The sequence below is a fragment of the Rhinatrema bivittatum genome, chromosome 6 (assembly GCF_901001135.1).
Source record: "Rhinatrema bivittatum chromosome 6, aRhiBiv1.1, whole genome shotgun sequence".
NCBI lineage: Eukaryota > Metazoa > Chordata > Amphibia > Gymnophiona > Rhinatrematidae > Rhinatrema > Rhinatrema bivittatum.
In genome coordinates this window covers 215,217,904-215,245,667 of record NC_042620.1, presented here as the reverse complement: position 1 = coordinate 215,245,667, position 27,764 = coordinate 215,217,904, and the positions used below count along the sequence as shown (strand labels likewise).

The 27,764-nt window shown below is 45.9% G+C and overlaps 1 protein-coding gene across 1 annotated transcript in view; it reads left to right on the top strand.

Annotated features, from left to right (window-relative positions):
• The window catches only part of BRWD3 (bromodomain and WD repeat domain containing 3), a 278,367-nt gene that overhangs the window by 220,475 nt on the left and 30,128 nt on the right, over positions 1-27,764 (top strand). The window contains exons 35-37 of the mRNA XM_029607930.1: positions 4,321-4,374; positions 12,294-12,431; positions 20,278-20,430. Coding sequence (XP_029463790.1) covers positions 4,321-4,374; positions 12,294-12,431; positions 20,278-20,430 — 345 coding nt within the window. The remainder of the gene's footprint in view (positions 1-4,320; positions 4,375-12,293; positions 12,432-20,277; positions 20,431-27,764) is intronic.

The following is a 27,764-nucleotide window of genomic DNA, read 5'->3' as shown; positions in this document are numbered from 1 at the left end:
GTGGCCTATATCAGTCGCCAAGGAGGAACCAAGAGTCGCCCGGTAGCGACAGAGGCGCAACAGTTGATGATCTGGGCAGAACAGAATCTCATCAGCATTGCAGCATCTCACATTGCCGGGATAGACAACATACAGGCAGACTTCCTCAGTCATCATCATCTCGATCCTGGAGAGTGGGCGTTGGCTGACGAGGGGTTTCAGCTCATCTGCGATCGGTGAGGCACGCCATGCATGGATCTGATGGCCACATTCCAGAATGCCAAGGCTCCACAGTTCTACAGTCGGCGCAAAGAGACAGGAGCCAAGAGGTTCGATGCCCTGGTCCTTTCCTGGTCGACGAACATTTTATTGTACGTGTTTCCTCCATGGCCGCTGATAGGCAAGGTGATCCGGCGAATAGAGCTCCATCTGGCAGAGGTGATTCTAGTAGCTCCGGAGTGGCCGAGGCGTCCCTGGTTTGCAGATTTGCTCAATCTGTCCACCGCGCAATCTCTACAGTTTCGGGAGTCCGCGGCTCTTCTTCAACAAGGCCCTGTCTGTTTGGAAGAGGCGGATCGCTTCTGTCTCTTTTGAGAGGCAGCGGCTGAAGGATAAAGGTTATTCTGACGCGGTGGTGGCCATGTTATTGAGGTCGCAAAAACCGTCTACTTCCCTACCATATGTTAGAGTCTGGAAAGTTTTTGAAGCCTGGTGTGCGGATCGCATGGTGGATCCTATGCGGGCTTCGGTCTCCGGTCCCCGACATTCTAGGTTTTCTTCAAGCCGGTCTTTCTAAGGGTCTCTCTTGTAGTTCCCTCTGAGTACAGGTTGCGGCGCTTGGTTGTCTCTGAGGTAAGGTCCAGGGGGTAACGTTGGCATTGCACCCAGATGTGGCGCGTTTTCTTCGAGAGGCAAAGCACTTGCGTTGTCCGTTTCGCCACCCATATCCTTCCTGGAACCTCAATTTGGTACTTTCGTCCTTGTGTGCGCCGCCTTTTGAGCCTATAAAGCGGACGATGCTGCAGGATCTCACACTGTAGGTGGCATTTTTGGTTGCGATTTCTTTGGCACGTCGGATGTCTGAATTGCAGGCATTGTCGTATAGGGAGCCTTTCTTGCGGATTTCTGATTCAGGTGTGTCCTTATGGACAGTTCCCTCTTTTCTCCCAAAGGTGGTGTCTTCTTTTCACTTGAATCAGTCAATTGAGCTTCCTCCTTCTCCGAGGTGGACCGATTGGATCATGTGGCACGGGATTTACGGAAACTAGATGTTCGCAGGACTCTGATATGATATCTAGAGGTTACGAATTCTTTCCATGTATCAGACCATCTCTTTGTGTTGTGGAGTGGTCCGAAAAGAGGTAGTTTGGCCTCAAAGACTACGATAGCTCGCTGGCTGAAGGAAGCTATTGGTTCAGCGTATTTACTGCGTGGGAAAACGGTACTGGTGGGACTTCGCGCCCATTCTACATGGTCACAAGCCACTTCTTGGGCGGAATGTCATCAAGTGTCGCCCCAGGAAATTTGCAGGGCAGCTACTTGGAAATCGTTACACACTTTTGCAAGGCATTACCGATTGGATGTTCAAGCTTCGGATTCCGGGGGATTTGGAGAAGGGGTGCTCCGAGCGGGCTTCTCTGGCTCCCACCCTCGGTAAATTGGCTCTGGTACATCCCAGGTATCTGTACTGATCCGGATACGTACAGGGAAAGGAAAATTAGTTTCTTACCTGATAATTTTCGTTCCTGTAGTACCACGGATCAGTCCAGAGCCACGCCCATGGCTGTGTACACTAAAGTAATGGAGAGTCCGCTCATATGATATTTTTTCTGGATGTTTGTTCTATCTTATCGCTTGTTCCTTTGGTTCTGCGAGTTCTGTTACCCGTTGGTTTGGCTAAGCCTTATTATAGAAGGAAAGATGGTTAGTTGTATAGTTTGGTTTTGTTCTATTATGCTTTGACATTATGTAAGACTGAGGGACTGTGGGTGGCACCTTGGTATATATAGCAGGGCTGTTTGAAAAAACTTCTCTGTCTCCATCTGCTGGAGGGGAGGCAAAACCCAGGTGTCTGGACTGATCCGTGGTACTACAGGAACGAAAATTATCAGGTAAGAAACTAATTTTCCTTTTTCTTCCTTCTTATACCTCATCAAGAGCAGAAGTAAATATGTGCTGCTAACTACCTGCTGCATGCTGAGGCCACCAGATTTAAAATATGGATTTACGCACATAAATGTTGGCCCCACTCTGAATGCCCCAACATGCCATGACTCTGCCCCTTTTCCCTGCGCATTTGGTTGCTCACGCACGTACGTAAGCCCAGATACTTGTATATATATATATATATGCCTTTTAACATGAGCGATTCTTTTAAAAGTCAGCCCTAAGCATATATGGAAAATATAAAATGCAATTACAAAGAAAGTGATTCTTTTGAAAGATATTTTAAATTAATTTTCCGCTTTAGGAATTTTCATAGTAATAATTAATAAGGGGTGCAGGGAAAAACATTCATTTTCATTTTTCGGTTCATTTTCTGGAGGTTTTTTCCCACGAATTTCGGTTTGTAGAATATTTGATTTGTTTTATTTGTGTAAAAAAAAAAAATCAAATATTAAAAAAAAAACCCACACATCGAAAACGGGGGCCTCCCATCTCTCCATCCCACCCACCTGGAAAAATGCTGAGCATAGGATCCCCCCAGCCACCACTTACCCGGTCCAGTGGGGATCTTCCAGCAAGACATAGGCCCAGGCTGAAACCTTGGCTTTGGGTAGGCTGAGGACGTGGTAGGTTGCCGCGACCCCAGTTTCGGTCCACACAAGATTAACGCCTCAGCCTAGGCTGGAACCTGGGCCCATGCCCGACACAGTGACCTGGACAGGATGCCAGGCCCTTGACCTGAACCCAGACCCAACCCTGGATGTCTTCGGAGCTGCTCTGAGGCCTTGGCTTCAGGCTTGGGCCTGGGACCCTAGGTCTATGCTCTGGCATTAGGTCTGGGCCCAAGCTCTGGCCTAGGCCAAGACTCCTGTATTGGGACCCAACTTCTGGGCTGGGACCAGCATCAGGCCTGGATCTGGGCTGAGGCCCTGGTGTCAGGATCTGGCCTCCGGGCTGGGCCTAAGTCCAGGTTGAAGCCCCGGCGTCAGGATCCGGCCTTTAGGTCAGGTTGTGGTGTTGGGCATGGGCTCAAGTTCTGGCCGAGGCCCAGGTGTCAGGAGCTGGTCTCTGGGCCAGGCTCACAAAATTAGGCCTAGGTTCGAGTTGAGGCTCTGGCATTGGGACCTGGCCTCCAGGCTGGGATTTGACATTGGGCCTGTGCCCAGGCTCCAGCTGAGGCCCAGGTATCAGGCCTGGGTCCGGGTTGAGGCCTAGACATCGGGACTCAGCCTGGCCACTTCTGCGAATACCTGATGGATTTGGTTAGTGAATGTTCTAGGCCTAATGCATTAAATTAAAACAAGTGCAACAAATAATGTTTGTTCCATTTGGGGATCTTTGATTCGTTTCGGGCCCCTCCCCGAATGAAACAATTTTCCCTTATTTGTTGTATTTTGTGCATTTGTTTAAATGATTGCATATCCCTAATAAATGCTAGCATTCACGAGACAAGTTTTTGTGCTGATCACATGGATTTTAGGAAAGATGTCAAGTGCAGTGTCCTGCAGGTCATTGTCTTGGTATCTGGGATGAATATTCTGGCTCTTCTTTTGATTCTGTACTCTCCACTCGGAACATTCACCTAACACAAATACAAGACCGAATGTTTGCAATATCAGGCCCCAAGCTTTGGAACTCTCTTCCAGAACTATTACGGCAGATAACAGAAAGAAAGAACTTCAAGCGTGAACTAAAAACTTGGCTCTTTAGAAAGGCATATGAACTAATGTAACATAAGCTGTAATAAACCCGACAACTGCACTGACTGTTACTGAGATAGTGCTGCTCAAACTTACATTATATAATGAATGACTGAAAAGTATTTCTAGTATGATTAGAATCTATTTTCACTGAGATATAGACCTAGAATGAATTATTTGTAACTAAGTTAGATAGGAACCTCTACAGTATCCCTGAAAATGTTTAACTATGAACTAAAATGTGTATATGCTGTGATGTTGAATCAGAAAGGTAAACACTAACATAAAGCACATGATCATTGACCATGTATATGAATGCCAATTCTGTAAACCGTTGTGATCTTCTTTTGGAACAACGGTATATAAAATACCTAAATAAATCTCACACAAGTCTCTCCATGTCCAGGGATGGGTCCTGGTTAAGATAGCAATAGATGTTTACTCAGTTGAATGTAATTACTAAATTTTGTTTTAGACTGCAGAAGTTGATGTGGAGTCTGATGGTCCTGGAACTTCATCGGGGAGACTAGTAAGTAACAGAGTGCATCAAACACTGCTGGTGTATTGGTATTAGAGGAGGAAGGGTGTTTTTGCTATTAATATTTATACAAACAGTATAGTTTTCAGGAAAACCCTAAAAACTCTTTTTTTTTTGTTTTTTTAACCAAGCATTCAAAGATTTCATATCAATGGATTCCTGCAGCTAATCACTTATTACATCCTTTTTCAATAAGTGTTTTTCACTTCACTAATAAGTTTTACTTGTTTAAATATGGAAATATTGATTTTATCATGAAGTTTGGTGGTTTCTATGTTACCCATCCTGAATTTTGGTGGGTGCAGGATACAAGTAATTTTAAATAAATAAAAGAAAGAAGGAAAGAAATATACAGCCTCTTATTTTTCCTAGACTAAGAATCTGTCTACTGCAGGGGTCCTCAACCTTTATGCATGTATTTATTTAAATAAAGTGAACCTCTTCTGTCTCAAAGTTTCAGTTCACCCCTTTATTTTTTTTCTTATATTTAATAAAATGTCAACAAAAAATCCCAAATAATTTCAATATTACCATTTGAGTGGAACACTTGGTCCTTATGAGTCTTGCACAGGTCGTCAATCTTTGACACAGTGTCAGAAAGACAAACTTTCATCTCATCTTTCAAAACAAATTTCGCCTTGTGTTTTGTTTAAGCAGCAGCCAGCTCAAAAAAAATGTAGATCTACATCAATATGTCATTGCAAACAGCAGCAGGACTGTCAGTGCTTTCCCAGTAAGCCTTGAATATTCAGTTTTCCATAGCCAACTGAAAACTTGAGATGTTTTATCCACAGCTTCAATTCTTCCGATGTAAAAAGCTGTCTTGGCTCAGTCAGACTGTTTAGTATTTCTTTGTTGAAGACGGATCTCTGATCCAGTCCTGGTTGATTTGTAGTGACCTTTCCATTTCACCAAAGTACATGTTGCTCTGAGCAGCAAACCCTCTTAGCTGGCTACAATTCACCTCTAAAATGGTGGTAACTTCTGATGCTCCATCATTTTAAGTCTGTTAAGCAAGGGACCATTATTGTTAGTCCCATTCTCATTCATTCAATCCACCGTTCTGTTTTCTCTTTGAATCCTTGGATTTTGTCAGAGGGATCCATTACATTCATGCCTGGTTCCTGCATTCTTGAGTTTAGTTCAACAAATAAGCCTGCCAGGTATGTGAGCTTTGTATTCCATTTGGGGTTCTTGTAATCATCGGCCAGTGACAATTTCTGCTACAAAAGCAACTGCATTAACTCCGCTCGCAGATCACATACTCTCCTCAGTACGGATCTATGGCAAATCCAGCAAATCTCAAAATGCAGGAGTGGCTGTGGCATTCTATACCTGTTTCACTGGACAGAATAGTAAACATGCACAAGCTCAGAGATTCCGGCCCTAATGAAAATCACAATTTTTATGACAGAGTGTAAAGTATTCGGGTTGGGGCTCAGGCTTTTTGATGCTATTGCTGCTCTTTGTAAAAGAGCAATGAGCTGAGACAGCATTTGGCACTACCTGTTGTATGATTGCTGTCATATCACTTCTAGTGCCAGTCAAAGTCCTGGCCTTGTCTGTGATGTGAACCACTTTGGGATTTCCTTTTCTGGGGAGAAGGACAGTATATTACCCTGAATTAGAAAAGAATAGAATAGAATAGAACAGGACACAGTTGTCCCATGAAGGCCTTTTGTATGTATGTTCTGATTAAGGACTTCAAAATTCTCCCAGGACAAGCAAGATGATAGTTTTCACAGATGGGTGACATCATCAGATGGAGCCCGTCATGGAATACTTTTGTATTCTAGAAACTTTGACTGGCACACTGAGCATGCCCAGCATGCCACCAACCCCGTAGCCACATGGGGTCCCCCTTCAGTTTCCTTTACAGTTAAGCAACTCTGCTTTCTCTCCTGCTTTATTTATCTATTTATTTATTTATTTATTTATTTAAAATCTTTTCTATACCGTCATTAAGCTAGTTGCCGTCACAACGGTTCACAATAAGGCACATAATTTCAAACTTAAATGTGTTGACAGTTGAAAATAACAACAAAAATCTTTAAACCAACTTCTTTTCTCCTACGATAAGCAGGATGGTAGTCCTCACATGAGGGTGACATCATCCGATGGAGCCTGACATGTAAAACTTTTGTCAAAGGTTCTAGAAGCTTTGACCAACACACTGAGAATGCCAGCATGCCACTATCCGCGTGTCCACGCGAGGTCCACTTTTAGTCTCTCTTTTTCCGCGGTGCAGTTGCCTCGCAGTTTGTGGAGCTCCGCTCTTGTTTTCTTGCGAGAAAAGTTCTTCCCCATTTTTCCATCGTCGTGTCCCCCTTCGCGGTCAGTGCCTTCTCAGCATAGTACGTTGTCACTTCTGTTTTTTCCTGCTTCTTGCGGTCGATTCCCGGCTGCTCGCCTCCCTGTGACCACTGGTCATCGACTGCACGTTGAGTATTTTTCTATGGCGTTGTCCGGCTTTTGTCTGTGCCCTCAGTGCCCTCAGACCATGTCCATCACAGGTCCGTATGAGGTTTGCATCCTCTGCTTGGGGGCTTCACATGATGTCTGAGGGTGTCAGCTGTGTGACCAGATGACCACCAAGGCCTGTTGTGCATGCCTTGATAAGATGGAGAAACATTTTGGTTCTAAAATGTCCGCTCCATCCACACCTGCGTTGGAGCCATTGACGCCGGGGGGGTCAAGGGGAGCCACTCAATATGCTCCCTCTCGCCACTCCTCTTTCTACTTCCTTAAAGGATCGTGGAAATGGTGACCAATCCCCCATAATCTCACCGATTTCCAGGGCATCGGGATCCTCCACCTCCTCAGCACTGGGGAAAGACCAGGCTGAGCACCATAGGAGGTCCCTCAAGCATCGACACCAGTCGCTGTTGGAGTGCGGCTCCGGTTCTGGTGCGGTACTGGCGGTCTCCATACCGCCACTGAAGAGACCCCGTTCTTCGGAGCCCCCATCCTCCGACATTCCTGGAAGTTCCAAGTGTTCCCCATTGGTATCAGTGGTGGGCACTGTGCCACCTCGGAGAACCGAGGATGAGCTGGTGATGCCTCATCCCCTTTCCTCAGTCTTGGCCACACCGGACTTTCAGGAGGAGTTGGACCGCAGGGTGCAAATCGCGGTGCTCAGAGCTCTTCGGAGTGTCGAGCCACCCGTGCCACAGGTTCCCACGCCACTACTGGATCCTCCACCGTCTATTTTGGCACCTCTGCTTGAGCGTTAGGTGCTCTGCCAACACAACTGGTGCCCAAGGGACCTTCAGTTCCCCAGTGGCCACTGATGCCCCCCTTGGGAGCGATTCCTATCAGATCCTCAGAGAAGGAAAATGCGGCCAGTGCTGTATTCCCGAGGCCTTGATTCCCTGAGCCATTGCCCCGGCCCTCTGGCTTCCCGCGGCCCTTGGTTCCCTCGATGCTGGGGGAACCATCGGTTCCTGCGGTGTCCTCGATGCCTCTGAAGCCATTGGAGCCCAGGGCTGGGATCCCTCACAGGTCTCGCCCATGCCGTGCTGGCCTTAGAGAGGAGGAAAGCTCTTATGACCCTTGGGAGGATGATTCATTAAAATATTTGTCCAAATATTCAGACGACCCCCTCTCCGAGCCTTCCCCACTGGAGGAATGGCATCGGTCTCCACCCGAGGACCTTTCCTTCATGGGATTTGTCAGGGCCATGGCCGAGGCTAGTCCTTTCCAGCTTCTTATGGAGGAGGATATGCGACATAAAATGCTGGAAGTGCTTCATTTTGTCGATGCTCCTAAGGAAATCATGGCAGTTCCCATCCACAACATCTTTAAGGATCTTCTCCTCCGGATGTGGGAACACCCGATCTCTATATCCCCCCATTAACAGGAAGGTGGATGCCACCTATTTGGTGCAGCACCCCGTGGGGTTTGAGAAGCGGCACCTCCCCCACCAGTAATAGTGCAAACTAGATTACTCATTCAACTTTGCACAACAAGCACTAAAAAATGTATATGTTCATATTATGCAGGACACACAACTTACATTGTGCAATGGTTCTTAGATTTACTACTCTCTCTCCGCTTTACCACCGAATATCTTTAATGGCTTTTGCATCAGTACCAGTGTAAAACAATCTTTCAGTAAAAAACTTAATATTAACCTCAATGATAAATCATACCGAACAAACATGAAACTAAAACACGAAAACTTTCTTAATGATGACTTACTTTCTAGCAAGTCCGCTCCACCTGATAGACTTCAAAAAAGCTGCGCATGTGGGCTAGCTCTCCAACACAATTATAGCAGACCGGAAAGAGAACCTATTACATGACACGGATACATGCTCAGTCACAAATTCATCTGGCCCCATGACCTTATCCCCTTTGTTTTCCTAGCTTTTCCCATACATTCTCTTCTGTAAATGGAGTTTAATCTATTCCACCCCCATCTGTGGTCTTGTCAGGGTCTTCTTTAGTGAACACTGAACTGAAGTATTTGTTTAATATTTCTACTATTTTTTCGTCTCTTTCCACCAATTGATTTTTGTCACCTTTCAGTTTCACTATACCACTTTAGATCTTTCTCTGATATGTATGAAAAATGTTTTGTCACCTCACTTTACCTCTTTGGCAATCTATACTTCCGCCTGATCTTTTGCTTTCTTGATTTCATTCTTCATCTCTCTCAGTTTCATCAGATATTCTTTTTGCTCTTTTTGGGATCCTTTATACTTCTTGAACTTTCTTCTTTTTGCCTTTATTTTTTCAGCCACTTCCTTTGAGAACCAGATTAATTTCTTATTCTTCTTGCTTTTGTTTACTTTTCTAACATATAGATTTGTTGCCTTTGTAATTGCTCCTTTTAGTTTGGCCCATTGTTCCACCTCTCCCATTTTCTCACAGTCTTCTAGTTCTTCCTCCAGGTACGTCCCCATTTCGACATAGTCCGTGTTTTTGAAATGTAAAACTCTGGTCTTCATGTGACCTCTCTGTATCCTAATTGCGATATCAAACCATACCTTTTGATGATCACTGGTGCTCAGGTGGGCGCCCACCCAGACACTAGAGACATTATACCCGTTAGTGAGCACTAGATTGAGTATAACTCCCTCCTTCATGGGTTCCATTTCCATTTGTTTGAACAGAGTCCCTTGCAGGGCATCCACTATCTCTCTACTTGTCGTATATTCTGCAGAAGGGATTCTCCAGTCTATATCCAGCAGATTAAAATCTCCAACAAGAAACACTTCTACCTTCTTTCCCACCTTTTGGATGTCTTCGACTAGATCTCTGTTTAGTTTTTCTGTTTGAGTCGGAGGCCTGTAGATCACACCATCTTCTTTTTTTAGGATGGTCCATAATGTTCCTCCTCTATCCCATGTCCCTTGCAATTCAGTTGCTTGGGTATTGTTTTTTACATAAAGAGCTATTCCTCCCTTTTTCCGTCGCTCTGTCCTTCCTTATCAAGTTATAGCCAGAGATGGCTGTATCCCAATCATGAGACTCAGTGAACCAAGTCTCTGTAACAGCAACTATGTCCAAGTCCGCTTCCAACATTAAAGCCTGGAGGTCTGGGACTTTGTCGCCCAGTCTACGAGCATTTGCGGTCATAGCTTTCCAAATTTTCTCCCTAGGTTTGCTGCTCTTCCTGGTCATCTTTTCTGCTATTTTGAGTTGATTGGTTTTGTTGTTTTCTTCCAACAGTTCCTTGGGGGTGATATGGCAGTTTCATTGCCTATCTCCTGCCACCCCCTCCTCCTAGTTTAAATGCCTGATAATGTATGTACTGAATTTCTCACTTAGCATTCTCTTTCCAGCCAAGGACAAATGTAAACCATTCTTACAGTATAACCTTTTACTGCTCCGTGCATGGTTCCAGCCACCAATGTAACCAAAACCACTTGGTTTACATCATGTTTTGAGCCAGACATTGAAGTTATCTATATACCGTAGCAGAACCTTTCCTTCCCCTTTCCAAGAACAGGTAATACATCTGAAAAGGCAATAGTCTTTGCGATAAGTGTCTAATGTTCTTCTCCAGGTTTTAGAAATCTTTCTGTACTACAAGGATACCATGCCAAGCAAGGTCCTTGGTCCACAGATGAATGATAACAGCCTTTTTAAATTAACAAATACAGCTAGTTAATACAGACTAGCAATATCAATAGCTTGGAAAAATAGAGATTTGAAAGCATGCAATATAGAAATGCAGAAAAATGTCAGCAAGAATGCCTCTCCTTTTTTAACTTTAAAAAAACAATTCAACTTAACTGGCCACAAGGACATGAATTGCTATTGTCTGAAACATGACTTTATCTGATTGCTCATTGCCAAATGGTCCTTTACAAATGTCCACTTTAGCAAGTATAATTAAAGATTGTCCAGTCATATATGTTCTGAGCAATGGTGGATGTGAGGCCTTTAGAGCACCCATGCTGACCATAACACTTCGAGCAAATACCTCCTTCTGACTCTGAAACGTTCAGTTACCATTCAGTCAGTGTTCCAACCAAGCTGGCATGCTTTGTTCCCAAGTGCCTTTTTAACAAAGACATCGTCATTGGAGAGTACCTCACTTATGTTTGGATTTATCTTCAGGACTCACGAATGCAAATCTGAACTCCTAATATTGATATACTGGAAACATTCTGTGGCTTTGTATTTTCTGCACAGCCTTTTGTGTTTGTTTCCCCGACATTTTTCTTTTGCACTTGAGAAATATATCCATTTTGATCTGCAGAATTGATGCACTGGACCCTGCTGTGGTGGTGGCAGTGTCTCTGCTCCAATTCCCCTCTCCTCTCGTCATCTGTATGTATGGCAAGTGGAGTTTGAGAACAGAACACGCATACTAACTCAGTTCCTAGCCTGTGCCTCTTCACTGCTGGCTATAGCTATTGCCGCCATGGCAGTGGGATCCAGGGACTGGCACCTGCTGCAGGAGTAAAGGCCCGTGGTGGTGGTGACAGCAGTGGCTCCACGTCCTCCTGGCTTCTGTATGGGAAGTGGATTTTGGAAGCAAGAGTGCATACCAATTGTTTCCAGCCCACGTTTTTTCACTACCAATCACCCAGGACTGGCTTCTACTGCAGGAAGAAAGGCCCACAGCAGTGACAGTTTGGGGTAGAGGGAGAGAATAGCTAGGGAGTCATCCTGGCATATCTCCCATAACCTTTCCAGGTATCTCGATTGACAATCCTGGATCTACAAGGTTACACAGTAAAAGCTCTATCATTCAGCTTTCATGGGGAATAGCAAAAGCCAGTTAATCAAGTGTGCCGGTTATCAGATGGCCCTTTGCTTTTTACTGCGACATCTCCCCTTCCAGGCAATAGAAGGAAGGGGGGTGAGGTTGGAATACACAGAGCAGAGAAGAGCACAACTGCTCCCTTATCCAGCCCTTCCCTTCCTGGTCATTTCTTCTCCCCTCCCCTTCTCTGTTCTCACTTGCTGCCAGTTTACTATTGTTCCCCACCTTGAACTTTGGACACATAAATAAACAGTGTTCCAGATGGTGACATGCTGGATAATGGAGCTCATACTGTATATACATTAATTTACCTGTTCTTATTGCCATGCATCTCTCTGGCCCTTCTCAAACAATCAAATTATTTCAGCAGGAGAACTTTGAGCTGTTAAAACAGATTAGAAATGTCTTATTCTGTCTCATTACTTGCAGTTGTTTAAGGCAGTCTCCCCTCCCACTCAAGTAATGTGAAATGTACTGAGCGTGATGGTACCTGAGCTTATGTACTTTCCACAGGTGGACACATTCTTCTGACAGATGGTTTTGCTTTGCTTTGTTCTACATTACTCTGGGACAAATAAAGGGATTGACTTTGCAAACAAGATTAATTGAATTTGAGCCTAAAACATGATGTGAAGGTTTAAGGATTATAAACTTTGTTTCATTCTCTTATTTTCCTTCATTTTTTAAGGTAAGGCGCCAAAGGAAAAAGCCCTTCCAAAGGAATCCCGATGCTTGGAAAGAGCAGTGCAAGGACCTGTTAAACCTGATCTATGAACGGGAGGACTCTGAGCCCTTTAGACAACCTGTGAATCCATTTTCATACCCTGTATGTTGAACACGGGTTGAGATTATATTGTGGGAAAGAGACAAATTTATGATAGCAGCCAGTGCCAGATTTATGAAAAAAGCTACCTAACTACAACCTATGGTCAGAGGTTATGAGAGCTCTCTAAATACATAAAGATGACTACATTTCAATTTTTACATTTTTTTGGTCATGCTGTGGAGCCTCTTACTTGGAGTAGTGTTGGGCCTCACAGTGTCCTAATCCAGTCCTGTTAATGGCAGGGCGAGGGAAGGAGAAGACCACAGATAGAATAAGACCAGTGATAGCACAGTAGGCAGGCACAAATAGGCAGACTGGGTGGACCCAGTGGTCCTTATCTTCCAAAATCTTGTTTCTATATTTGTACTTGTATTTCAGAATTCAGTATATCTCACATTGAAAAGTATTTAAAAGAGGGGTAGCCAGGTACAAATAGGTAGTTGAAGATTTATGTATGATTATACTTGGGGTCATAAAAGATATTAGTTTGTACTGGTTTGGGGAAAAAAAAGACTTGGAAAGAAGAGGGTTCCTGTTTGTGCCAGGCAGTGCAAGATAATGTATTTTGTATCACACTAAGGGTCTGTTTTGCTAAGCTTTTTCCCCGTAGATACAGAATAGGAAAAATGCCTTAGTAAATATGGCCCTATGTTAGATTCCACAAGAAACCTCTCTCAATGAAATCTAAACTTGTTGTTAAATCTGTCCAGGTTTCACATTCAGAGTTCCCTGTACGTACCCAGATAAGTCCAGACTCTGGGGTTTATGCATCCCTGCCAGCAGATGGAGACAGAGAATGTTTTACTGAAACTGCTACATAATCCCTGGTGCCACCTGGAGTTCTTCAGTATTTCTCTATCTCCAGTAGATGGTGAATGGTGCAAAACCTGCAGTTCTGCAGTCTGGAGAGTACTTTAATTTTGAGAGCCTTCCTCCCAGGGGTTTTTTGGGTCCTGGAGGATCCTTCCCTGTTTGGTTGAGGTGGATGAGCTGGGGGTCGTGACCTTTTTGTATGCTCGCTTTGTTGTCCTGTGGGGTGTAAATCTGGTGCTCCAGATCCCTCCCCTTCTCGAGGCTGCTCAGGTGGTTGTGGGCTCAGGGTGTTTTTTCTTTTTCTCAGCTTGCCTCTCCTTTTTAAATTTAGCTGATCTAGTGCTGGACAGCTCTGTCTTCCATGCTAAGGGAAGTTTTGTTTATTAAAGTTTAAAAAAAAAAAGAGAGAGTCAAGGAAGAGGTAAGACACAGAGGTGGAGAGGTTCTGAGGGATGGCTCTTTCTCCTTCTTGGTTGGAAGTAAAGACTTTGCCTCTCCCGGTTATTGCTGCGTCCTGGGCTTGGCTGGGGGCCTTTTCCCCACCAACTACATTATGCATGTGGCACGGCGCTGGTGCATTTGAGCCGCCTTGTGCTCTGTGTGGCTTGCGTTTTGGGGGGAGAGGGCCCATCAGAGGCCTTGGCAGTCACAAAATGAAATGGAGTGTATGCTCTCCTATGGCGGCTGTCCCTGTGCACAGGAGTTCGGAGCGGGTCAGATCCTCTTTCTCTGTTGGCACAGTAACAGCAGCCATCTTGGATTATCATGCGGTATTGACCACGCTGATGGGGGGGTGGGGATTTTCCTCTGAGCTCCATGGAGGAGCAGGGGAGGCAGATGAGATAGTGGCCTCAGATCTGCCTTTGGTTGGGTCACCTATAGCTGGGTCCATGCAGTTGCCTGCTGCTCTTTGGACTTTTTCAGCAGATTCTGTCTTGCTTCTTCATGAAGATTTTTTAGCTCAGCAGGCAGGGCTGGGGACCTAGTTTTGGCCTTCCAAGGGTCTGGGCATGGGTTCCAGACCTGGGCAGACCCAGAGTAAGAGACCTTCCTTGGTTCAACGTTTGCTGGGTCCGGTTCAGACCGGCGAGGACTCGGATGAGTCAGTCGAGTCGGAGGGAATTCTCAGGGATCCGGGGGTGGCGTTGTTGCAGACCAGAGGGTTGAACCAGTCATGTCTGGCTTGGTTTTTGGAGATGATCTGGAGGAAGTCCTGATTTCTGAGGGGGATGACCCCAAGGTGGTCCACTTGTTCCCTAGGGAGGAACTAAGCCCTTTGATTCCTCAGGTAAGAGGAGCTTGGACTGAAGATTCTGCAAGAAGACTCAGATATGGAAAGGGTGGACCTGGTCCTGGATGGGCTAAAGGATCCCACAAGGGCCATTCCCTATCATAAGCCGGTGAAGAAGCTGGTGGATTGGAAGTGGGGAGCTTGCAACGCCAGCTTAAGAGTGGGGAGGGCGATGGCGAAGCTTTATCCTTTGCCTGAACAGACATTAGAGCTGTTTTCCCTTCCAAAAGTGGATGCTGCGGTGTTGGCGATCACAAAAAAAAGACTGTCCCAGTCGCGGGTTCCACGGCTTTGAAGGATGTCCAGGATCGAAAGCTGGAGATTCTCCTCAAGAGGATTTTTGAAGTGTTGGCCCTGAGTTTGTGGGTGGCCATCTGCTCCAGCTTCATGCAAAGAGCTTGCCTGCGTTGGGTGCAACAATTTCAGGATGGGCAGGCGAAGTTTGGTGACAAGGCAGGTAAAGCTGAGCACTTAGACGTGATAGTGGCGTACGTTGCAGATGCTTTGTAAGACCGGGAGAGACTTTGTCTTGCATTAAGGGATTTGCGGTGTCAGCCAGCCAGTGTTATGGCTGCGTAACTGGTCGGTGGATGTGTTGTCTAAGTCCCAGTTGGGTTCTCTACCCTTTAAGGGATGCCTTTTGTTTGGAGAGGACCTGGAGCAGTTGGTGAAAGATCTGGGAGAGAATAAGGTGCATAAGTTGCTGGAAGACAAGCCTAAGGGCAAGTGGTTCTTTTAGACTTTGTCACATTTTCGTGATGTTAGGAGGTCTCATCCTACGAGGGGAGCCCTAGCTTCGCAGAAGCAGTTCTCTCCCCGATGTCAGTCCTGGGGGCAATCCTTTCGAAGAGGCCGGAGGCCTTTCAGAGTTTCCATAGGTGGTGGAGCTTCAGGGCTTAAATTCTCACAATGAGGGTGAGGCTGGTCCACGCCACCATTCCCTTTATAGGGGGTCGCTTGGCACAGTTTTATGGGGAGTGGGCCAAAATGACTCAAGATCAATGGGTTTTCAGCATAGTAGAAGACGGTTACATGTTAGAATTTGCTTGACCCGTTCATGACTTGTTTCTAGTCTCCCCCTATGGGTCGTTGGAAAAGTGACAGGTGTGTGAGAGACGTTAGACCGGTTGCGGATGTTAGGAGCAGTGATTCCAGTTCCCCAGGGCGAGGGAAGGTATTTCATTTACTTTGTCATTCCAAAGAAGGAAGGCACTTTCTGCCTGATTCTGGACTTGAAGCAGGTAAAGATGGTGCTAAAGGTCCTGAGATCGGTAATTGCGGCTATGCGCAAGGAAGAGTATCTGTCTTCCTTGGATCTGATGGAGGCATACCTCCACATTCCCATTTGCTCGGATCATCAGAGGTTTTGTGGTTGATGGTGTTGGGGCAGCATTTCCAATTTCAGGCTCTTCTTTTTGGGTTTTCCACGGCGTCCCGCACATTCACCAAGGTAATAGTGGTGGTTGTGGCGGCATTATGGCGCGAGAGAATGCTGATGCACCCTTACTTGGACGACTGGCTCATAAGGGCGAAGTCTGAGGACATTTGTCGCCGTTCAATGCAGAAGGTGATAAATACTCTGGAGTCTCTAGGCTGGGTGGTGAATTTAGCAAAGAACCATCTGGTTCCGTCTGAGACCCTCGAGTATTTGGGAGCTTGGTTTGACATGCAGAAAAGCAAGGTGTTTCTTAAGGAGGAGCATGTTTGCAAGTTGCAAAGTCAAGTCCAGCAATTGTTGAAGTTACCGGTACCCAGAGTCTGGGATTATTTGCAGGTCATGGGTTTGATGACTTCAATGATGAGGTTAGTGCTGTGGGCCTTTGAGCATATGAGACCACTGCAGAGAACTCTGTTGGCGTGGTGGAATCCGCTCTCAGAGGAGTTCTATCTTCCTTTACTTCTCGAGAGTACTGTGCAGGATAGTCTGTCTTGGTGGCTGCTGATGTCTAGTCTACTTTGTGGTGTCGATCTGGAGGTTCCAGATTGGGTAATTCTTACTACTGATGCCAGTCTCTCTGGATAGGGAACAGTATGTCAGCAGCAGTTGCCTAAGGGCAGTTGGTCTGTGAAGGAAGCAGCTTGGACTATCAGTCAGTTAGAGACCAGAGTAGTGCGTTTAGCATTACTTGCATTTCTTCCTTTAAAAGGAGGTCAATCGGTGAGGGTCTTATCAGACAATATGATGGCTGTAGCATACATCAATCGGCAGGGAGGAACTAAGAGTTGAGCGGTGGCCCAGGAAGCTTAGGTGCTAATCCTTGGTCAGAGCAACACTTGGAACGGATAGCGGCATTGCACATCGCAGGGGTCCAAAACGTACGAGTGGATTTTCTGAGTTGCAGTTTTCTAGATCCGGGGCAGTGGGAGCTGTCCAAGACAGTGATGCAGCTCGTCCGTGACAGGTGGCGCCGTCCCCATGTGGATCTAATGGCGACTCATTTCAATGCAAAGGCTGCTTGATTTTGCAGTCGAAGACAAGAGTATGGGGCCGAAGGAGTAGATGCTCTGTTGCTAATCTGGCCTCAAGAGGTTCTGCTTTACATATTTCTCCCTTGGCCTCTGGTAGGCAAAATGTTACATCAGCGCGACATCCGGGCGAAGTGGTGTTGATAGCCCTGGAGAGGCCACGTCAACCATGGTTCACAAGACTTAGTCAACTTGGCAGTGGTCGGGCCGTTACGCTTCAGTCATCTTCCAGGCCTTCTTCGGCAGGGCCCCATATTTTCAGATAGGCTGCACACTTTTATCTAGCGGCTTGGCTTTTGAGAAGCGGCGTTTGAGATGTAGAGGGTACCAAGAGGTGGTCACTGCTATTCTTCTTCAGGCTAGATGGACATCTACTTCGTTGTCGTATGTGAGGGTTTGGAAGGTGTTTGAGTCCTGGTGTATAGCTAATGGAGGGCAGACCTTATGGTCTTCAGTATCTCAGATGTTATCCTTTCTTCAGGAAGGTTTGGTTAAGGGCTTGGCTTTCAAATCTCTTAGGGTTCAGGTAGTGACTCTGGCTTGCCTGCGAGGTAAAGTAGAAGGTTTCCCACTGTCTTCTCATCCTGATGTGGTTAGATTTCTTCATGGGGCTAAGAATTTGCGCCCTCTCTGAGATTTTGCGCATTCTCTGAGATTTGTGTGAGGCACCTTTTGAACCTCTTCCGAGAGTGACGCTTAAGGATTTGACCCTAAAGGTTGTCTTTCTGGTGGCCATTTGTTCAGCTAGGAGAATCTCTTCAATTGAAGGCTTTATCTTGCTGTGATCTGTTTCTGCAGATTTCGGACTCAGGAGTGGCCTTGCGGATGGTACCCTCATTTTTACTGAAGGTGATATCGGTGTTTCATGTGAGTCAGACAGTGGAGTTTCCGGCCTTTCTGGAGTTGGACTCTTCTACGCCTCATGCGCAAGAGCTTAAGCTTTTGGATATCTGCAGGTCTTTGTTGACATATCTCAAGCTAAGAAATGATTTTAGGTGGTTTGACCATCTTTTTGTTTTATGGAGTGGTTTGAAGAGAGGTACCCAGGCTTCCAAGGCTACCATTGCGAGGTAGCTCAAGGAGGCTATTGGGTTGACATACATTTTCAACGGGTGTCAGGTGCCTGAAGGTTTGAGGGCACACTCTACATGTTCTCAGGTGCCCTCGTGGGCAGAAGCTCAATTGGTTTTGCCACAGAAAATTTGTAGAGCGGTGACTTGGAAGTTGCTGCATACCTTTGCAAGGCACTGTCGTCTGGATGTGGGGAATCCTGAGTCTCGATCATTTGGCAAGAGTGTCTTAGAGCAGGACTCTGTAGGTCCCACCCTAAGTAGGGAGTTTTGGTACATCCCAGGAGTCTGGCTGATCTGGGTACGTACAGGGAAAGGAAAATTGGTTCTATCTGCTAATTTTCGTTCCTGTAGTACCACAGATCAGTCCAGAACCCGCCTGATTTGTGGAAGTGGATAGTCGTCTGCTCAGCTGAGTTTTATTGGTAGAGAATACAGTTTTTCTTGGTATGGAATACAGAATTGTTGAAAGTTTTTTTTTAAATTTGCTGAATTTTTTGGTGTTTTTAAGATTTTTTTTGGTGCTTGGGTACATGTCAATACTGAGGAACTGCAGATGGCACCAGGGATTATATATCAGTGTCAGTAAAACTTTTTCTGTCTCCATCTGCTGGCAGGGATGCATAAACCCAGGAGTCTGGACTGATCTGTGGTACTGCAGCACAGGTGGCAAACTCCGGTCCTCGAGGGCCACAAACAGGCCAGGTTTTCAAGATATCCACAATGAAACATACATATAGAAACATAGAAATGACGGCAGAAGAAGACCAAACGGCCCATCCAGTCTGCCCAGCAAGCTACGCACTTTATCCTTTTTTTTTTTTTCCTTTTTCTCTCTCCCACCTGTTACTATTGGCTTCCAGTACCCTCCAGCCCTAATTCCCCTCCACCCCACCACCAATGTAGAGAGCAGCGCCAGATCTGCATCCAAGTGAACATCCAGCTCAATTAGGGGTAGCAACCGCTGCAAACAAGCAGGCCACACCCCTGCCCCATACTCTTACCCACCCCTGGTTTTTTTTTTTTTTTGGAGATGGCAGCCCTCCATCCTTCCGCTCCGTGAAGGTGGAACAGCAACCACTGGCATCCCACTCCGTGAATGCCTCTGTGGCTACTGCCGCTCCGTGCAGTGTTTTGCTGCCTCCTCTTTATTCACGTCCTCTAGACTTGATGGATCCACAGTGTTTATCCCACGCCCCTTTGAAGTCCTTACAGTTTTAAACTTCACCACTTCCTCCGAAAGGGCATTCCAGGCATCCACCATGAATATACATGAGATATACATCCACCAATGAATATACATGAGATAGATCTGCATGCTCTGTCTCCAATTTATGCAAAAGTATCTCATGCATATTCATTGTGGTTATCCTGAAAACCTGGCCTGTTTGTGGCCCTCGAGGACTAGAGTTCGCCACCCCTGTACTACAGGAATGAAAATTAGCAGGTAAGAACCAATTTTCCAGTGCTTTTTAAATTTTCTTCAGTACTGGAAAAAAAAATGAAAGGGTAATAAGCTAAGCCGTGGCATGGCCTTCTGTATACAGTATACATAATAAAGTGCAAGGGCTATGTCCATCATCTGAGCAAAGTGAGTAGCTGAATGCTGAAGCATTTTCTTGTAGCTAGAAATATAAAGAGCTGTGTAAAACACAATGTAAATGTTTACCCATGTATAAATCTCTGCTGAATATTGCCCTCCCCTTCTGTAGGGGTTAAAGTACTTGTGCCATCCACAGAACAGGTACATTCACCTGCATCAGGTTAGGTTGGGGGGGGGAGGGTGGGAACAGTGCATGCAGGCTTTCATTTTCAAAGCCTCACAAGTACTTTCCATGTATACATTTGCACCTGCTGTGCCCCATCAGCCAGATTCTCAAAGGGAAACCTCTTGTGGGTGAGAAGCATGAGCGGTCTTTGTCCTCACAATCTCATCTATTTGTTTATATACCATAATTCCAGATGCTCATGTGTATTGTTTGGACATTGCTCCCATATTCAATTATAGCTCAAAATTAAATTGCTCTCCATGTAGTAATCAGACTTGTCTTGCCAACAGAGGAATAGTGGGAGGTTACAATATCTTTTTTTTTTTTTTTTTAAATAAGAGACTTGTAAATGTACGCACCAAGACTGAAAGCTAATGTTCTCCATGTCAACAGGAACTAGAAGCATAGATGGTAAAAACCCTAAATTATTATTTCAGGATTATCGTGACATCATTGAAACGCCAATGGACTTCAGCACTGTGAAAACAAAGTTGGAAGCGGGACATTACACCAATCCTCTTGAGTTTGGCAAAGATGTTAGGTTAATATTCAGCAACTCCAAAGCTTACACACCTAATAAGAAATCAAGGGTATGAATTTCAAGAGCTTATTTGTTTCGCTATTTATTTATTGCTTGAATGTATGTTAAAATATTGTAGTTGCTATGTTAATCCACTTGACCATATAGAAATAAGGGTCCACAAACCAGTTCTAGGTAATGCATTTTTATTTGACTAATCCAATACATTTGTGACTGAGAAGATGAGCGCCCTTCATCAGAAACAGCACAATGACACTTGTTTTGTTTTTTTTAAAATAGCATTTTCCTAGCGTGTAGACAGATGGATTCGGGACCAGTGAGTTTATGCTTCCATGCCAGGAGATGGAGCAAGCTGACATCACAGTATATATAACCTTGCAGTATTCTCCATCTCCAGCAGATGGTGGATATGCATCTCCCTATGGGGATTGCTTTGAGCTTTTTGAAAGGAGAAATTTGAAATTCTAAATTCAGGAAAAGAAAGCCCTGCTCTCCTACATTGATACCTAAAGGTCCCTCCTTCAGTTGAGAATTCCTGAGGCAATTTTCGTGGTCCTTCAGAGGTTTTGCCTTGGTCCAGTAGCTGGGTTTTCTGGCGTGGACTTAGCTGCTAGTTCAGCTGAAAGGCAGTGTGTGCAGGAGGCTGAGAGTGGTGGTGACAGCAGGTACCCTCTCCCACCGCAGCCGGAGACCATCAGTGTACTCAGCCAGTAAGTGCTGAGCTCAGATAAGATTAAAAAAAAAAAAAAAGGAGAAAGTTTTACCTGAATCAGAGACAGAGGGGTTTCAGTACTTTCTCCGTTCTTGGCACGCCATGCCGACGTTCATTCCCACTCCCATTGGGGTTGGGGAACTGGGCAGCCTGGTGGTCTGAGTCATACCCGGTGGGCTAGGCTCCACATTTAGGCCTTTTTCTTACGCGCCGCGTGTGGGCCACGGTGTCTGTTTTCGCGCACTTGTGCATATTCTGCCCTCTATAGGTCGTCAGTGTGCGCAGTGTGTCGGCTCCTCACAGGCATTGTGCGCTCATTTTTTGGGCACGTTTTTTATGCACACAAACTTTTTTATTGCTTAACTTGGTGCACAGGTTGCGCGTGCGCCTTGCCGTGCTTTTTTTAAGTGCTTATTTTTTGGGCGCATTTCATTTTTGAGTGCGAGCCATTCAGATGTACATTTATCGAAGCGACTGCGCTGGTAAGCAAGAAGCCTAAGTGTCTTCCTATTTGTGTTGCTTGTCATAATAGGGCTTCTCAGCCTAACCTGGATGAGTCAGCATTACTCAGACGCTCAGGGAGAGTTGTCTTCCTTGGATTTTGCTAAGCCTGGCTCTTCCCATTCTGATGATGGGTTGGTCATGGCCTTGACTGGGGGGATGCCAGATTTTGGTTCTCCCTTGACTTGCGCCTCCCCTGGGCTTGGTCTGGACCCGGCTGCTTTTTCTTGGGTGGAATTTTTTCAAGGCTTACAAGCCTTTCTTCAGGCGCAATCCTTCACTTCCCCCATGAATTTACAGATTGCCTTCTGTTGCGCTCTAGTGGCGATATCTTGTCTGCATCTCTCTCAGGAAAGTCTGGAGGGATTCCAGAATGGTTATGGAGCTTGCTGCCACCTTTATAGCAGACGCAGGCTGTGATTTGCTCTGGACCTTGGCCAGAGGAGTGACTTCGGTGATAACTCTGGCGTCAACTCTGGTTGTGAAATTGGTCAGCTGACACAGCTTCCAAAACCAGTCTTACCAAGATGCCCTTTAAAGGCTTGCCCTTGTTTGGGAGAGAGTTGGAGAAACTGACCAGTAAGTGGGGTGAGTCTCTGATGCCTCGATTGCCGGAGGATAAGAAACACTTACAGAACTCCTTTGGTATGAGGGTTCATTTCCAGGGTTCCAGGCATTTTTTTCCCCACTGAGGGACAACCTTTCAGTGGACTTAACCTTTCTGTAGGACTCATTTCTTTCATCACCTGCAGCCCAAGAGAGGAGCGGGCTCAGGTGGTGGACCTTCCCGAGCTTCCCAATGAAGGTTTGCTGACCCGGAACAGGAAATATCGAAGGCGGGTCGAGATCACTTCGGACCAGTGAGACCTGGAGGTGATACACGAAAGGTATTTTGCAGTATTCCTCGGGACATGTTCATGGTGTCTCCTTGCCACTTCCTGCAGAAGAAGCAAGCAGTAGAGTTCACGCTTCAAAACCTTCTCAGACTGAGGGCTGTAGTTCTGGTGCCCACATCTCAAGAAAGTATGGGGTGATATTCCATTTATTTTGTTGTGCCCAAGAAGGGAGGGCTCCTTTTGTCCCATCTTGGATCTCAAAAGGGTCAACTGTCACTTGAAGGTGACTCATTTTCGAATAGAAACCTTACGCTCTGTAATAATGGTGGTGCAGTTTGGGGAATTTCTGACCTCCTTGGATTTGTCAGAGACCTACCATCATATTCCCATCCTATTGGAACATCAACACTTTCTACGCTTTGCGGTATTGGGGTGCCATTATCAGTTTTGGGCGCTGCCTTTTGGTGTAGCCATCGCTTCCAGAACATTTTCCAAGATTATGGAGGTGGTAATGGCGGCCTTGCAAAAAGAAGGAATCCTGGTGCACCCGACTGATTCGACTGACTGACTGGTGACTGACTGATTCGAGCCAAGTCTCAGGAAGAGAGCCGCCTGGTGACATATAAGGTGATCTCCTTATTGCAGGAGCTCAGTTGGGTGGTAAACCTGACTAAGAGCAATCTTCAACCATCCCAGTCATTGGAGTATCTGGGGGTCCGGTTCAACACGGGACAGGACAGAGTTTTCCTACCGAAATTTCAAATCCAGAGATTGATAACTCAAGTGTGTCAGTTGATGAACACCATACATCCGATGGTGTGGTCCTACCTAGATGTACTCAGTTTGATGGCAGCTACCCTGGAAGTAGTGCTGTGGGCAAGGGCGCATATGCATCCTCTTCAGCGCTCTCAGCTATCTCATTGGAATCCACAATCTCAGGATTATGTTATTCGACTCCACTTGCCGATGGAAATCTGCTCCTGCCTTCAGTGGTGGTTGCAGGAGGATCATCTAAGAAAGGGAGGACCCTTGTCCTCTCTGGCCTGGTTGGTACTTAGGACAGGTGAGTCTCCACGGTTGGGGGGGGTCTCATTGTCTGGCCCAGGGGTGCTAGAATACCAGAGTCCCGCTGGAAAATCAATCTCCTGGAGGCCTGGGCGGTATGGCTGGCGTACTTGCAGTTCAGCCACAGGCTGCAAAATCAAGTGGTTCCGTGATGTCAGACAACTCGATGACGGTGGCCTATATCAACTACCAGGGAAGAAACAAGAGTCAACAAGTGTCGCAGGAAATAGACCAACTGATGGAATGGGCGGAAGATCATGTGCAGATGATCTCGGCCTCTCACATTGCAGGAAAAGACAACATAAGAGCGGATTTTCTCAGCAGGGAGAGTCTAGATCCAGGAGAGTGGGTGTTGTCAGCCGAGGCATTTCAGCTGATTGTGGATCACTGGGGCCTTCCGTTCCTAGACCTGCTGGTGACTTCTCGAAATGCAAGGTTTCTTGCTTCTACAGTCGCAGGAGAGATCTGTGGTCCCTGGGAATAGACACTCTCATACTGGTCTGGCCAGAAGACAGATTGCTTTATGCAGTTCCTTCGTGACCTTTGCTGGGCAGGATAATTTGCAAGATCGAAGGTCACAGGTGGCTAGTACTCCTGGTGGTGCCGGACTGGCCCAGGCATCTGTGGTATGTGAATTTGCACCACCTTCTGGTGGAGGCGCCCCTTAGTCTTCCGCTGCACATGGATCTGCTTCAGCAGAGACCGGTTCTTCACGAGGATCTGAATCGATTCTGTGTTATGGTTTGGCCCTTGAGAGGGCTTGCCTGTTAAGGCGTGGTATTCCTCTGCGGTGATTGCCACTTTACCCTGTGTTCGTAAGTTCTCCACTCCCTTGGCTTATGTGAGGGTTTGGAGAGTTTTTGAGGCCTGGTGTGAGGAGCGGGGTGTTCTTCCTCATTCAGTTGAGATTCCTCTAATTCTGGATTTTTTGCAGGATGGCGTGAATAAAGAAAGACTTGGCTCTTAATTCCTTTAAGGTACAGGTTGCAGCTCTTGCCTGTTTCAGAGGCCTGCTGAATGGTGTTTCCTTGCCGTCTCATCCTGATGTGGCCTGTTTTTTGAAAGGAGTGAAGCACCTTAGGCCTCCCTTGAGATTACCGGTTCCTTTGTGGAGTCTTAATTTGGTGCTGGATTTTTTGGCGGGCCCTACATTCCAACCCTTTCCTTAGGGTTGTTGACTTTGAAGACTGTGTTCCTGGTGGCTATATATTCTGGGTGTCCGATTTCTGAGCTGCAGACCTTGTCTTGCCAGGAGCCGTTCCTTCAGGTGACTCCGGGGCATTACAGCTGCGTACTGTTCCATCCTTCTTGCCCAAGGTAGATTCAGACTTTCATTTGAATCAGTTCATCTCCTTGCCATCCCTGGATAAGGTCAGGGATGTGGAGGACTTTTGCCTTTTGCACTCTTTGGATTTAAGCGTCTTGTCATGCGGTCTCTGAGTCTTTTTGAAAGACGGATCGCTTGTTTGTTCTTCTTGGCGGGAGTAAGCAGGGTGCTCCGGCTTCACGGGCTATAATAGCTTGTTGGATTAAGAAGGTAGTCACCACCACATATGTGGATGCTGGAAAGCCGTTGCCTACTCAAGTTAAGGCTCACTCCACTAGGACTCAGGCAGTGTCATGGGCAGCCACCACCCAACTCAGCACATCTCACCACACCAACCTGGACCCAATTTGATACAGTGGCCTCAACCGAAGTAGAATCGATAATTCAAAAACTAAACCCAGCTGCGTCCCTAGCGCCTCTTTTTTTGACAGGAGCGGCGGCTGTCAACGAGTTTGACAGCCAACGCTCAATTTTGCCGGCGTCGGTTCTCAAACCTGCTAACAGCCACGGGTTCAGAAACCGGACGCCAGCAAAATTGAGCGTCCGGTTTTCGAGCCGCGAGCCCATTAAAAATTTTTTTTTTTATTTTTAACTTTTTTTTTTATTATTATTTACTCTTTATGCATTTTAAATTATTTAAACTTTTTTTTAACTTTTGGGACCTCCGACTTAGTATCGCCATGATAGTAAGTCGGAGGGTGCACAGAAAAAGCAGTTTTTACTGCTTTTCTGTGCACTTCCCCGGCGCCGGCAGAAATTAACGCCTACCTTTGGGTAGGCGCTAATTTCTTAAAGTAAAATGTGTGGCTTGGCTGCACATTTTACTTACTGTATCATGCGGGAATGACTAATAGGGCCATCAACATGCATTTGCATGTTGCGGGCGCTATTAGTCTCGGGGGGATTGGACACGCGTTTTCGACACGCTATTACCCCTTACTGAATAAGGGGTAAAGCTAGCGCGTCGAAAACATGCGTCCAAAATGCCGGTTAACAGTGTGCTCCACCGAAGCGCACTGTACTGTATCGGCCTGTAAGTTAATATATCACTTGAACAAGGCACTTTCCCTGACTCTCTCAAATGTGCCAGCATCAAACCAATCCTCAAAAAAACACAAATTGACAAAGCCGACCCATCAAACTACCGACTCATCAACCTCCCCTTCATCGCCAAGATACTTGAAAAAGTTGTCAACCATCAACTCTCAGCACACTTGGAAAATCAGAGCATCCTATCCCCATCACAACATGGATTCAGAAACACTTCAACACTGAAACACTCCTCCTGTCCCTTACAGACCACATCCTCAGAAACCTGTACCACGGCCAATCCTATCTACTCATCCTACTCGACATATCTGCCGCCTTTGACACAGTCAACCATGAAACCTTACTCAACAGACTAAGTGACATCGGCCTAGGCAACACCACACTCAACTGGTTCAAATCATACCTAACAAAAACCGCTCATACAAAGTCAGACTCAACTTCGCCGAATCCAAACACATCCCCCTGACACATGGTGTACCTCAAGGATCATCCTTCTCCTCCACCCTCTTCAACATCTACATCCTCCCCCTATGCACGCTGCTAACCGGACTAAATCTAACCTTCTTCCTATACGCAGACGACGTTCAGATCCTGCTACCCATAAAAAAAATCATCACAAACACACTAAAAACCTGGGACAACCACCTTCCGAAGATAACACATCTACTAGCTCAAATGTCCCTCAACCTCAACCACAACATAACTGAAATTCTTCACATTAAGAACAAGACAGTGTCATCGCTTAAAAACAACAACTCAGCACCTACAATAGACAATAGAATATCCTCCTCAGCCAGAGATCTTGGTGTACTCATTGATAATGAACTCAACATGAAGAAGCACATCAGCTCATTAATAAAGGATGGATTCTTCAAACTACAAATCCTCAAGAAAAATCAAACCACTTCTCTACGCCCAAGACTATATAACATTACTCCAAGCCCTGCTATTCTCTAAACTCGACTATTGTAATGCCCTAATCCTGGGCCTCCCATCCAATTGTCTCAGGCCACTACAACTGCTCCAAAATGCAGCGGCAAGATCACTCTCAAACACCAAAATGTCTGAACACATCTCACCAATCCTCAAAAACCTGCACTGACTACCCATCCCACAAAGAATTCAAAACAAAGTTCTAACACTCATACACAAAGCACTATTCACGGAAAAATTTGACTGGCTAAGTGCTTCCTTTCACTTTCAATCCACTCAGAGAATGGGTAGGCCCCTACTCAAGAAGGCTTGCAATCTCGAATGACAATGAAATAAGTTGTGTGCGGTACAGTGTACAATTTAACCTTCAGTTGTGTGCATAGTTTTTGCGGGGAAGCTTTATTGCCAACATAGCAAGGAGTTTTGCGCACAACAATGTACATTTAAGACATCAACATTGCATGTCAATTCCCTGCTGATGATGGTGTTAGCTATTACCTCCCAATATAGAAAGGTGCACTGGCTTACGGAGAAATTACTGCTTACCTGATTATTTCGTTTTCCTTAGTGTAGACAGATGGACTCAGGACCAGTGAGTTATGCTCCCCTGCCAGCAGATGGAGACAGAGCAAGCTGACAGTATACATACTCCTGCAGTGTCACCAGCCTGCCAGTATGCTCTTCAAAAGTACTTGTGGACAGACTAGCAAAAAACTTGATTAAAAACAGTCAACCATTTCTGTACTCAACCAAAAGGAAACACTGAGCTCAAGCAAGGAATGTATGTACCCCAATCTGGGGACTGGATGAACATGTACCAGTAATCCCCTGGAACACGTAGCCCCACAGTAGGACCATTGACACAATCATGTGGCAGCCGAGGGAGGGAAGCTTAGTCTATCTGTCTATACTAAGGAAAACAAAATGATCAGGTAAGTAGTAATTTCTTCTTTCCTAGT